The sequence below is a fragment of the Colletotrichum godetiae genome, assembly GCF_030913485.1.
Source record: "Colletotrichum godetiae strain CBS 193.32 chromosome Unknown BDP55scaffold_7, whole genome shotgun sequence".
NCBI lineage: Eukaryota > Fungi > Ascomycota > Sordariomycetes > Glomerellales > Glomerellaceae > Colletotrichum > Colletotrichum godetiae.
The window spans coordinates 524,809-537,589 of NW_026851255.1; the positions used below are offsets into that span (position 1 = coordinate 524,809).

General features: G+C 54.1%; 4 protein-coding genes across 4 annotated transcripts; 2 read left to right on the forward strand and 2 right to left on the reverse strand.

Annotated features, from left to right (window-relative positions):
• Positions 1–322: 322 nt before the first annotated feature.
• Positions 323–1,753, reverse strand: BDP55DRAFT_380504 (HSP20-like chaperone). The gene is made up of 4 exons (XM_060567152.1): positions 1,372–1,753; positions 828–1,220; positions 707–724; positions 323–640 (listed from the first exon to the last, which is right to left on the reverse strand). The coding sequence occupies exons 1-4, from the start codon at positions 1,397–1,399 to the stop codon at positions 510–512; spliced, it is 570 nt and encodes a 189-aa protein (XP_060433526.1). The 5' UTR covers positions 1,400–1,753; the 3' UTR covers positions 323–509.
• A 1,397-nt stretch (positions 1,754–3,150) lies between these two features.
• On the forward strand, positions 3,151–3,901 carry BDP55DRAFT_691284 (Snf7 family protein; the record flags this gene model as incomplete). The annotated part of the gene is made up of 2 exons (XM_060576949.1): positions 3,151–3,198; positions 3,263–3,901. 2 exons carry the CDS (start codon positions 3,151–3,153, stop codon positions 3,899–3,901), a joined length of 687 nt encoding a protein of 228 aa, XP_060433527.1.
• A 765-nt stretch (positions 3,902–4,666) lies between these two features.
• Positions 4,667–5,305, reverse strand: BDP55DRAFT_380549 (uncharacterized protein). Its single transcript, XM_060567153.1, has 3 exons — positions 5,026–5,305; positions 4,831–4,967; positions 4,667–4,773 (listed from the first exon to the last, which is right to left on the reverse strand). Exons 1-3 carry the CDS (start codon positions 5,198–5,200, stop codon positions 4,762–4,764), a joined length of 324 nt encoding a protein of 107 aa, XP_060433528.1. The 5' UTR covers positions 5,201–5,305; the 3' UTR covers positions 4,667–4,761.
• Positions 5,306–6,481: 1,176 nt separating this feature from the next.
• Positions 6,482–7,332, forward strand: BDP55DRAFT_691285 (isochorismatase; the record flags this gene model as incomplete). Its single annotated transcript, XM_060576950.1, has 3 exons — positions 6,482–6,542; positions 6,614–6,796; positions 6,854–7,332. 3 exons carry the CDS (start codon positions 6,482–6,484, stop codon positions 7,330–7,332), a joined length of 723 nt encoding a protein of 240 aa, XP_060433529.1.
• Between the last annotated feature and the right edge of the window lie 5,449 nt (positions 7,333–12,781).

Sequence of the window (12,781 nt, forward strand, 5' to 3'; positions counted from 1 at the left end):
ACACAAAGCGCCGAGCCCCCAACTTGGACTTTAATGATGCTACGTGAGGTCCTTTGTGAGGCGGCTGTGGTGAGACTAATGACGCGAAGTCATGTAGCTTGCGGTCAGAGCATGGAGAAGAATTCGTGTCTGTAGATAAAGGAACAAGGCTAGTCTCAGATCGATTCGCCGTCTCCTAACTATGCGTATCTCTTTGTAAACCGGAGGGCTATAGACAGAGACCACGAATCGCCTCTGCGGAGGAATTACTCCCGCAGTGAGGCTCGAAAGAATACCAAGAGAACCACGAGATCCATTCGCTAAATGCCCGCTACACCTTGAGTTCTCGTTGGAGATAAATAGAAACCAGTCCCAAAGATCACGTATCGTCTTTTCTTTTTGTCTTTTGATTCGAAAGAGTACATTCAGAGTCGTTAGTCTAGAGCGGTATCCACGGGCGTTGCAGCCAAGTATGTTGGCCTAGGTGCCGGGAAAGTCGTCTTGGGGTGCGTGATAAAGGAAGAAACTGCTTATTTCGCAGCAGCCTTGTCAGCGGCAGGGGCGGCCTTGCCGTCGTCCTCCTCGCCCTCCAAGGCAGGCATGTCATCGTCATCCTCCTCATCCTCCTCATCCTCCATGTCTCCCAGACCTTCCATACCCGGTGCGCCGCCGCCGCCAAGCTTGGAGAAGTCGATGCCTCCGAAGTCGCCGCCGCCGCCGGGGCCACCCATGCCAGGCATGCCACCTAGTAACCCAACGTGTTAGTCTTTGAACTTCAAAGGGCTCTGTTACACCGTACTCTGCCACCGCGGGGCGTTGGTTCAGAGGGGAATTTGCAAAACACGTACCCATACCGCCGAACTGAGAGAAGTCCTCCTCGGCAGCCTCATCCTGCTCGTCCTCGTCGACCCACTTGTCAAAGTCGGTCTTCAGGAAGTGGACCTTCTTGGCCTCCTTGAGCAGGCGGGGCCAGTACTCCTCCTTGAGTTCCTTCTTTTGAAGTTTGAATTCGACATTCTTGCCAGTGTGGTTGACCTTGCTCTCAGCGGGGTCGATCTCAGCGTACAGCTCGAGGTCAACGGCATACGAGCGCTTCAGAGAGTCGGAGGTACCGCTGAAGGACAGACCGGTAGGCTTCAGGTCGACCTTGAGGCTGGACTTGGGAACATCGGGAACAGTGATCGTCAGGTAGACGAAGTTCTTGGAGGCGTCTGATGAGCTGGAGCGCTGAGCCCAGAGAACTGTGGGGGCAAACCGGGTTAGCTTCGGCGCAGGTTCCGACTTGGAGCAAGGCTGTGTCTTTGAATGAACACATCAAGAATTGCAGGCGGATGTGGGAGTCGGCGATTGAATTCCTAGAATGCGCCAAAGGAGAGATGAGCTTATACGTACCCTCAGGAGTTTGTGTGGTGGCAGACATTTTGTTGGTGGGAATTTGTCGAGCAGGGAGCTATGACGGGGGATGAGGGGTAGGTTGATTCACGCGAAGCGCAAATGTGTCGCAGGTAGGCAATCGCGTTTAGCAAATTGGCCTAGTAAGAAGGGGTATTATGTGTAGAAGTTGTGCAGATATTGACAACGACTGTTGGAGTTGAAGAGGTTGAGAGTGTGTGGAAGAGAGAAGCTGGAGGGGGCTGTGAGGCTACAGGTTTGAAAAGGCTGGGCCCTTGGTTGGGGTGAGGCCGGGTGGGTTCCAGTTACCGCCTGGAGATCACGGGCAATTGTAGAAGGCGCTCGAATCCGAAAGATTTGGTAGCAACCCACACAACTAGGCAGGCGGCAGGAAGCACAGAGCACCTACCTCGGAGCACTAGTAGCACTACCTTAACAGCTCCAGGCTGGCACTGGCACTGGGGGCCAACTGGTGCTGCCACCACTGGGCCGCTGCGGACCGGACCCTGGCAGGGCTGAACGCACTGTACACTTAGAAATCCCGTCTCCTTTTCCCCCTCCAAGTTCCCCTCCTCCCTCCCGTCCAGGGCTGTTCACTTTTTCCTATTCCTCTTTTTGGCTGTGCCAGGTACCTGGCCGAGCCTCTTCTTGCCTTTCCAGTTGCTGCCAGGTACTTCATTTTGTGTGGGACTCTTGCTCCAGATGCAAGTACCTGTTTCCCTGTCTTCCCCTCTTTGCTGACGTTGGCTTCACAGCCGAAAGAGCTTTCCAGCCCCCCTGCAACCCCACGAATTAGGCGTAAGAAGCATTCTGAGTGGATAGATGTCGCCTGCCTGCAGCTCTTAGTGAGGCGCATCATGGCAGACGCATGCACAAAACAAAATCTACCCCGAGCAGTCTGTTCCTTTGTGTCAACTAATGTAAGGCGATCTGAAATCTTTGATCTCCCGGCGAGACGAAAGTCTGTTCTTCGTCATGTTTCCCAATCCCTCAGCGTCGGAGCCGTCACCCATCCGGGCCCGAGCATCCAGCTGCTTGATATCCATGTATAGGTAGCCAGCATGCCAGCGTAACTTCGTCTTGTCTTCCAACGCGGGTCACCTAAGGCAGGCAGTGAGATCATCGTGGGCCCTTGCCGATTTCCTTATCCACCAGGGGTCTCATTTGCTGCAATACGGGCCGCCCGGAACGTGCGATTCGCCTGCCTACGTGATACTGACTGCCCGCACTCGGATTCCCAAACCATCCGCTGAATGACACAGGGGTGAGCATCTTTCCACTCGACTGGGAGACTTCTAATTCTGCCAATGGTTACCGATTGAATGGCATTTAGATTTCAGGATGAACTTAGAGCTGCAGTCATTGACTCAAAATGCGTTTCCTGTTGTTGCCAAGATACCAGTTCAGCCAGCCGAACGAAGCTCTCCTAGCCACCGTTCGGCGTCAAGCACCCGGATCGCTTAGTGCGATACTCGGTATATTCATGTCGCCCTATACGCGCACTCATTCGAATACATACATATCGGCTCTACTTTCCCCACGTGACGACTATCCCCCACTACGAGCCGTATCAGTCGATGCGGCAAGCAGGGAATGACGACACATCGCTTCCCAACCCAAGGCAGCGCTGATTGAACCTAGCAACCGACGAGGCTGGCGACAGCCTAACACAACGCGCTACGAAGAACCATCCACTAAATATCATCGCGACGCCTCGGATTCCAGGGCTCCCCGTATTGAAGGTCTTCTCAGGCCCTTTTGTTTGTCGGTTTGCACAACATGGAGACACTCAGAGCCATATTCGTAAAGCCTGATCCGCAGCAACAGGTAGGTCACGCCCGTTTTGAATCATGGATCTAGAAAGGCTTCTAACGAGCTTGTGCCTGAACAGCTGCGGAAATGCAACGCTCTTATCCGCTCGAATATCCGTAAACTCGACCGCGACATCAACCAGGTTAGGCAAGTCGAGGCTAAGACGAAGAACCTCATCCTCCAAGCCGACAAGCGAGCCCAACGAGACCCCACGAGACAGAAGCAAGCACAGAAGGAGGCCCGCGACTTTGCGCGGGAGCTTATCCGCGCGCGAAAGACGAGTAATCGCCTAGTCACGTCTAAGGCGCAACTCAACAGCGTGCAGATGCAGGTCAATGAGGCATTTGCCGTTAGGAAGATTGAGGGCAGCATCCGCGCAAGCGTCGGCGTGATGAAGGACGTCAACCGTTTGATTCGGCTACCCGAGCTGGCCGGTACGATGCAGGAATTGAGCGCGGAGCTGATGAAGGCCGGTATCATCGAGGAGATGGTTGGCGAGAGTCTGCCCGAGGACTTGGACGAGTTCGAAGAGGAGGAGGCCGAGGGCGAGGTCGATAAGGTCCTCGGCGAGATTCTGAAGGACCGCATGTCCAAGGAGAAGCTGCCCGCTGCGCCGGTCACGCAAGAGCCCAAGCCGGTCGAAGTCGAGGAGGAGGAGGAGGATGCCGAGGCTATGATGAATCAGATGCGCAACAGACTGGAGGCATTGCGGAGCTAAAGCCTTGCATATCGATAAATACGGCGTACGGTGTTTTATTTTGCGGGCCGGGTCAGTCAGTTTGGCTTTCTTGCAGGCAACATGTTGCATTGGTCTGGAGACAGTGACGAAGACATGTCCAGACTTGGAGGAGCCTCTGACAGCGATCTATCGGGTTGTTTCACAACCCCACGGTTGCTATGGCTCATGTCGTGCTCTCGGGTCATCTTCATCTTTCGTCTGGCGTTTGGAGTAGCCATGATTCAGAAGTAAACATTCTCTTCACGTTTTGAAAGACCAGATGACCATTGATCGAAGGGCATCCTATGAATTCTCTCGCCTGGCTATTTGAGTGAAGTCAGAGATCTGGGAAGAGAGTCTTTAAATGAGAACAATGAACTATATTCTCCCAACACAATGGTTTCCGCCAGACTCCTAGTGACAAGGGAAGTAGTGAATAGCTGATGATAGCAGATACAACGAGCTGGGCCAACAGAGGACATACTCTTTGATCCGCCATGCCTGATCACTTTGCGGTAGCTATTTTGATCCAGCCTGCCTCCCCCGGACTACCTGATGCCAGGTTGTCTGGAAGCCCAGCCCTGCATATCATATCCTCACCACGTCGGCGGCCCTCGCTGTAGGATGTCCGCCGAGTCATACATGGCCACTTTCCTGCTAGAAACAACATCGATGCCGTCGGAATCTCGCAAAAGCGTCTGAGCACTCTTCCTTGCTTTATTTCCGCCTCGTTTTGACCTTGAACTTGACTGATTTCCTGCCTGATCCTTCGTGGCTATCTTCCGTGTCTCCCCGTTGAATACAGCTTTCACCAAGGCGATGGTTCAGTCATGGACGGGTCTTGCTAGCCATCTTCTCAGTCACAAACAAGCCTTACGACTCCTCTCATTAGCGATACATCATAGAAACCGTCGAAACCCATGGTTTACCATGTTTACCCGCTTGGAAGTTGTCCCCCTAGCCTGAGCCTCCATTCCCACATTCTCAAAGAGTGTCAAGTTTCCACACTCAACCGACAGCCTGCCTTTGCTTCTCCCAACTTCATGATCTAGAGAACCCCAAGACACTCCACCAGGAGTTCATTAGTCTGAAGCTGAGATCATTTTGGTTCCTAGTATCCGTACCTCTCCACGGCCTGCTTTCTAAAGAGCTGACAAGCACTTCCGCCCGCCGCGGGGATCTCCTTTGAGGGATCTTTGTATAGAGATAACAGTTTGACCTAGTAAATGGGCAAGATACTAGTCCAACAAGCAGGACTGAGATGGGAACGGCTTCAAATACCAAGAGGAGATGGGACATGAGCTGGAGAGACGGAGAGCGGGAAAGAAGGAAGATGAGAAAGGGAGGGTACCTGTTGCAACCTGGCTGACAATGCTGAGAAAATTTCTGTTCACGATGCTCTCATACTTCACCGCGACTGAGCCCGAAGAACAAACAATCCCACGTGCAGAAATAATAGGTGCTGACACACGCACAATCAAATCTTAGGAATCGGCGCCTCCACTCTAACATGGCGGCATCGGTCCCGATAGTCTCCGCAACGGAGCGGGACGCATCTCACCAAGCAAAGCCACCGCCTTATCAAATACCGACATGGTTCTTAGCTAAGCCGTCAACGTCTGCCCCGTCTTCCCATCGCCAAGTAGGCAAGACGTCATGTTCTGCATCGTTGCGTTGGCGGGGCTGGGGGAAATGAGATGCTGCAGCTCGACCATCTTACACAATGCTTTGCTAACCCAGCCTGCTGGCTCGAATTGCGTAGGGTCCACTCGGTCACATCAGTTCTGTCAAGCTTAGTCAAGCCCACGCATCGACTCCCTCCCAGGTAACAAGATCTCGGAAGAAATCCCAATTCCATGATGGAGACCGGATTTACAGAGAAGAACGACAAAGCTGACCTGTTTTCTCCGCAATCTCAATATGCTGGTGTGGGTCGCACCGAGCGGAGTTCCACCTCAAAGCAACCCATGGCCGCTCGGTAAGCGTGAACCACCCAATGACAAACCTCACAAACTACCGAAGAGGCTTGATGTCTTCGCTGCCGACATTGGATGAACCGGGGGAGCTTACTAACGTACAACGTTTTTGGTTACCGCATGCTTGTCAAGCTTCGAAAGCCATGCGGCTTTTCCCATCGTCGACTTCAGCATGTTTCCTAATGGGGAAATTTCCTGTCAAGGAGGGACGGGCAAGGCTTCGACGATGCCCTGCATCTTGCATACCATCTATTTGGAAGTGCTTCCTATGCCGATGGGATTTGGGGCTATTGGAAACCCCACAGCTTGATAACGCGTTCGGCTTGGTCATGGACAGCCAGACGTCCGTCCGCGATGCTGGCTGGCTTGACGGAGTCTGCTCCGATGTGAGGGACTTTGGTCACGAATGCTCCTCTGAGTTGGGGTTGTTTCTGCTTCTACTGTGTATCGTCAGATTTCTGTATAAGAAGAGAGAAGGGCCTTGCCTCTAGTTGCCGTTTTTCCTTCCATTCTCATCCAGCAGACAATTCAAGAACAGTCTCCTTCATCTCAAAGACTTAACCGGCTCTCCAAAAGACCAGACCTCAAGACATCCTCTTTCAAGATGAAGTTCTCCATGACTGTCGCCGTCTCGGTGCTCTTCTCCGCCGTTGCCAACGCTGATGGTGAGCTCCCCATCTAATGACTCCATCTCAAGCCTCGGAGATAGCACAGCTTTACTAACACAAGAGCCAAGCCGTCCCTTGGGAGAGGCTCAACAAGAACGACTCGATGCTGCTCGTCGTCGACATGCAGGAGGGTCTCTTCAACCTCGCCCGCGATTTCGATCCCACCCTTTACCGCAACTCGATGCTCGCTCACACCTCCCTGGCCAAGGTCTTTGACCTGCCCGTCGTCCTGACCACCTCCGCCGAGACCGGTATGAATCCCTTCAAGCTCTGCCATTACTTCATTAACGCTGACAACCAAAACACAGGTCCCAACGGCCCCCTCCCCCAGGAGATCCTCGACATGCACCCCACCGCACCCCTGATCAAGCGCAACGGCGAGGTCGACGCCTGGGACAACGCCGACTTCCGCGACGCCGTCCGCGCCGCCAACAAGTCGCAAATCATCCTCGCCGGAATCACCACGGACGTCTGCACCACCTTCCTCGCCCTCTCCCTCCGCGCCGAGGGCTACTCCGTCTGGGCCAACGTCGAGGCCTCGGGCACCACCACCGAGCTCATCCGCGACGTCTCCAACGACCGCATGGCCGCCGCCGGCGTCCAGGTCGTCTCCCTCTTCTCCATCTCCCTCGACCTCATGCGCGACTGGCGCAACACCCCCGGCGCCCTCGAGCTCTTCTCCTGGCTCGACACCTACTATCCCGCCTACGGATACATTGCCCGCGGCCACCGTGCTGCCGTCAACAACGGTTCCGTCTCTGCGGCGCAGGAGACTCTGCCTCTGTGAGGGACTAGATGCAACACTTGATTGCTGTCTTCGTTGAGAATGGGGAGGATGGTATGATTCCCGAAAATAGTGACTGTGGAATATAAATGGTGGGCTTAGAACGCTCGACATGGTTCCATGAACTTCATCTTCTTGTCTCTCATTAATGAGCCTCCGCGGCTATTATAGAGATCTGGCATCTTCCCGGTGTCTTTGTTTCGCAACATTTCAAAAAAAGGATATAATAGAGAACTTTTTGACAACCATCCCTCGTGTGTGCTTTGAGAGAGAGTGAATGGCTTTGCAGCCTCTGTAATGAACAAACTGCCGGGTACTTTCAGAACAGCCAGACGTACGAAAAACGCCAAGAATCTCCTGTTGTACGCAATGAATCAACTTTAACTGAGTCAGTATCGTGCCGACGGACCGTTTGCAGATCATCCAGAGTACCCCAGTCCCCCGACTTCTCATATCCCGAATAGGCAAGTCACGGACCACCCGGCGCCGGACACACGGACCAGCACGGGGCCGACGGAGTGGGGCTCTCGCGCCGGGACCAAATGCAGAGCGCAACGTCTTCTTCCGGGGGGTGATAAGTGGGAACATTGACGCGGCCCGATGAAGCGGGCTCACAGGCAAGGGCTTTATCAGAGATCGGCGGTGAGCTGCGTGCGGTTCATGTAGGTTTGACAACCGCCGCGGATGCCGGAGGAGAGTTCCCACGCGAGAGAGAAGCCAGGGTTCGGGACCGTCCGTATGCGGATGGAGCAGCACCGTTAGATTGCGCAGTATGCGTGTTGTTGCTTTTGACGGATACGGAGCGGTACGGACGGAAAGATCTCGATGGTTGGTATGTATGCCTCATCTAAGCTGTTCACAGGAGCTTATAGATCCTGGCTTCACTCTCAGCTCAGGGGGAATGGCGTTTGCGGACATTGTGCCAGACCGCCATGCATGCCTCAGAGCGCCATCTGTATCAAACTTACGGTAGGTTCAGGTACAGACTGGGAGTAACATCTCAAAAGGTACTATTGATCGCGAGAAACATCAGACGCCCGAGGCTAATAATCACCAACATGAGGTTTTCTTCCTAGACGGTGGACAGAAGAAAAGGCGGTGGAACGACGATCACAATGACCAACACTCGTCCAAAAGCAAACGACTTTGAGTGTGGTCGATGCGTAACGCCCTCAACGGCGCCCCATATCCCCCCATAGACAACACGTCACTCATCGTAGCACAAAGAGCGGGGAGTCACGGTGAACAGAAAAGAGAAGCAAAGACAAAGCAAGCAGCCTGACGAAGGGGTTTCGTTCCCCTGAGGATCTGGCGTACTCGATCGGAGACAACGCAGTGGTGCATCTGCCAGTTGGCGGCCGTGACAGGGGGGTTCTTCTCGCAAACAGGACCCCAAAGTGTCCGGACTTTGACATCGTTGGAATGGAGCTGTCTTGGAACTCGCCTTGCTTTTGCTGTCTAGGTCAGGTTTGTCTTGGGTGATTATTCTGCCCTGGCGGATGTGTGTAATGAGACACCTGGGTGGAGAGCCCGAGAGACAAGTTCATTCTTACATCTGCCCGGTGCCAAGGATTCTCAGACAAGAGACGCAGAATTGGATACATCGGTCATTTTGGGCGTATGCATCCGTAATATTGTCATTTCTTCTCAGAAAGGTATTTTGCAATTTGTGATTATATCGATAGCGGTGAACACGGGTGCCGTATGCAGCTGAGTTGAAGAGGTAAGTATCGATGGATAGAGGGGTGGCAGAACCCAAGCTTGAGCTCGACAGGGGGGATTAGTTTCTTTCCAAAGGGATGCGGTTTCAGCTTGCGATGCTTCTGGCGTTTGCTTTTCTGGTGCTTCTCCTTGCCTCTTTCTTTTTTCTCTTCGGGATGCGAGCTGCACGATCGCGGGCGAATCGGGGAGGCACCCAAGCAACCCCCCCGCCCCAACCTTCAGCTTGGGTTGGCACGTCTGTCACCCGTGTCACGGCGGTACGGGTTACGCACCGCATGGCAGAGACACACCGCATACCTTATTTCGGATCCCCCATACCTGCGTAGCGGGTAGCGCACGTAAGGCGAGGTACATGTATTTGGGGATATCCTTCCTGCAACCCTAACGCGGAAGAGCGGGATGGGTGAGGAATGGGGGGCAGCTGTGGGTTGTGGTGTGTGCATTACGGCGCTCATGGCGGCCCGCTATCGGATTTGATGCAGCGGGAATGGGAAGCAGGAGACCGGGGGGTAGTAAAGAGAGGTGAAGGCCCTGAGGGTGCCGGCGCATGCAGCGATAATCAAGAAATCTGCGTTTGGCTTGCATGAGGTGCATGAGAGGGAAATCGCGGTGTGCAAAATGCAGAGTAAAGTCTGCGACCGACCGCTTTGCAAAAACAAAAAAACCTTCTTCTTTTGCATCCACATCACCGATAATTTCCATGGGTGAGTCACAGACTGATGAAGAGAGAGAAATGTGATTGCGACGCGCACGCAACAAACGGACGAGACGAGTAGGTAGACGGTTTTGGCATTCAAACGGTGATAGTAAACTGGATTGGCCATCACATTTACACAAATCGCCCAAACAGACGGCGAGCAACACGAACTTTGAGGGATGCGCCGAACCGTGATTGGAGCGCGGCCCTCGCACGCGCCCGACCAGTCAGGTCCCGAGCGCCGGCCATGGGGACATGGGACGCGGTCACCCAGACACTTTTCTTGTGTTGCACTCAGTCTTTCTGACCTTTGCGAGTGTTATTGGCATCCGCCAACTGTGATGAACAGTGTGATGTGATGGGGAGGCGCCCAACTGATTTCACGTCGCGTTCCAGAGATGGGGATTAGCAACTTGTAATGTCATTTGCACTTTGATTGTGTGGGGGGTTTTACTGGTGGGCATAAGTGATGGTGGGATGAGTATCGCGAATCGCGGCGAAGCCATTTTGAATGATCTCTTGATTAGGTTGCCGTATTCTTATGGGTGGATGCGAAATTCGGAGCAAAGGCCGTTTGGTCATGATGCGGTATCTCAACGTGACGCCGAGGGGTGTACACTGGAGTCTGTACGATGCCCACGTTGCTTAGATTGGGCTCCAAAGTGATTGGTATCTTGATTGTGAGCTGACCAAAATGACTGTCGTATAAGGCGACTGTAGGTAGTGTTGGAGGGGGGAGGGGTAGAGAGGAAGCGTTGGTGTGTTCGTCACTCCGGAGCCCGGCTCCGGAGGGGCACGCAAGGCCTGGAATGCACGATATCTGAGGATCGCCCATCTCCCGACGGCGGGCCAAACGTCTGGATTACGGTAATACCGCTACAGACACCGCTCAGTGCTCAGTGACCGCTGCCACCTGAAGCACACAACTGCGTGGCAGCGTGGCAGCGTGGCAGGCAGGCAAAGGCAGAGGCAGGCTGGGCAGCTGCGAGATGCGGTCGACGGTCGTGGCCGGCACCCAGGCCCAGGCCCGTGGGGTTTCGTCCTGTGGGTGTTTCTGTACGTAGTACTCTGTGATTTCTGTAATCTCGCAAGCGTTGGGATCGACGAGACACTGCGGTCGCGCTGAGATTCCCCGAGTTGCCCCGGGTGGCCCAGGACTCCCAAGAGCGTTCCAGCCCCTGCTCACTTGTCACTTGTCATATTCTGCAGATACTGCAGGTCTTTCTTTCTTGTCTCTTGTTCACAATTCCTGCCCGATCATTTCCCCCCTTTGCGTTGCCCTGCAGCACACGCCACACCCCTCAAAAGAGTCCCAAGTCATGCAATGTTCGACCCTGATGGGTGTTTGGCATATGGCGGTGACGATGATGTAACTTGTAGGTGGGAAAAGGGCCTAGGCTTTGGAAGGGGGGGCCCCGCAAGCCGCAGCCGCCGTTGGGAGAAGAAAGAAGGAAACATGAATAGCAAGAAAACAGGTGTATGCAGCCACAAAGCAAGCTCTGACGAACGACTCCGATCCGGAATTTTCGTGAAAGCATTGCCAATATTCGATTGCTCGGGTGTGGTCGATACGAGGGGGCTTTACCGCCTCCGGGCTTCGGCGGCAGAATACATACCTACGTTAGGCAGGTTGGCGGTGTGAGTGAGGGGAGGGGTGGTCAACAAACGCATCACATCACCCAACAATACACACACACACACACACACACACACACACACACACAACCACCAACCCCCACGCGTACCTCTCCCGCCGTGAGGTCGGTGAAGGAAACAGTCAGTGACAACGAAAACCCCCACCGCTACAGCCAGCACTCGCTCAAAGACGTCGCGAGCGAATGGGGGCTTAGTTGGTAGCCAGTGGTCCAACGAGTGGTTCCAAAGCCCGGAACCCCTCGCCCGGACGGACCTTTGCTTGGGGCGCCGGGGCTTACGGGGGATTCGCAAAAGAACAGACGTTTGCTGCTCAATCCTCTGTGCGTGTATTCTTCTTTCCACCCCTCAGATATCAAAAATAAACGTGATGGCGTTTTTGCGCTTGCGGACGGAAAGGCACGGATCCTCGAGCACAGATTCCGTGCAGAGGATCTTCAGCTCAGCCCAGCCCAGCTCACCCCTCTCTTCCCCTCCAGATAGCGGAGGGGAAGAAGGAAGAGGCGTCGCTGGCTGTTCGTTTCGTTTGTTTGAAGTGTAGGCGTGGTGGTGGTGGTGGTAGTGCCACCACCATCCATCAATCCATTCCGTCGACAAAGGTTTGAAAATAGCAATGCCAGCAGGATGACAGCATACGAGAATATTCGTTCGTAATGGGAGTGTCACCGTACACTTACAGATACGAAGCTGCGCGCAGTGAGATAAGCCCGGTCCGTATCGGCGCCGGACGCCGGTAAACCTACTTCAACCTCACGCGCACCACTCACCGTAAGTGTCTTGCTCGTGGACGTGGTATCTCGTATCTTATCTCGGAAAGGCCCGAGAGCTGCGATAAGAAGTGCGGTAACGGCGGATAAGCGACATTGACGTTTTGCGCCGCCGTCGATCCGTTTAGACTGGAGTGAACCTGCCGTTTCGGGCAAATTTACTACGACTCTACGGCTCTGCAACCCCAACGGCCACGTTTTGTCCGGGAACTCGACGACGCGGTTTACCAGGGGGGGTCATCCGTCAATCGTGCATGTGCTTCATGCTGGTGCTTGCGCCTGCGGAGAAAGGAAACGGCGTAGAACGGATACTCTTTTTGAGTTTCCCACCTGTATCCGTAAAGTCTTGGCAACTGAAGAATGCGGATGAACCGTTCCGTCCAATGCTCTTTGGAGGGGGGGAGTTTTTACGGATACGGGTGTTAGACTTGGGTCTGAAGAGTTGTAGACAGACACCGCGGTCCAGTTCTTTTTTCCCTCGCTTGTTGCTTGTGCTTGTAGCAGATCACTGGGCTCCTCCAAAACGGCAAACGGAACCCGTCCCGAAACCTGATCGGACGGCAGACGGGTCTCCGAAAGCGAAACGAGGAGCCCAAACGATGATGTGCAAACC

What these genes read in the sequence shown, in the direction of transcription:
- BDP55DRAFT_380504 (XM_060567152.1), bottom strand. Translation starts at nt 1,399, where the DNA reads ATGTCTGCCACCACACAAACTCCTGAGG. An exon ending in CACCACACAAACTCCTGAGG is followed by an intron (nt 1,221 to 1,371) that starts GTACGTATAAGC and finishes TTGCCCCCACAG; the next exon opens with TTCTCTGGGCTCAGCGCTCC.
- BDP55DRAFT_380549 (XM_060567153.1), bottom strand. Translation starts at nt 5,200, where the DNA reads ATGTCCCATCTCCTCTTGGTATTTGAAGCCGTTCCCATCTCAGTCCTG. An exon ending in AGAAAGCAGGCCGTGGAGAG is followed by an intron (nt 4,968 to 5,025) that starts GTACGGATACTA and finishes CTCCTGGTGGAG; the next exon opens with TGTCTTGGGGTTCTCTAGAT.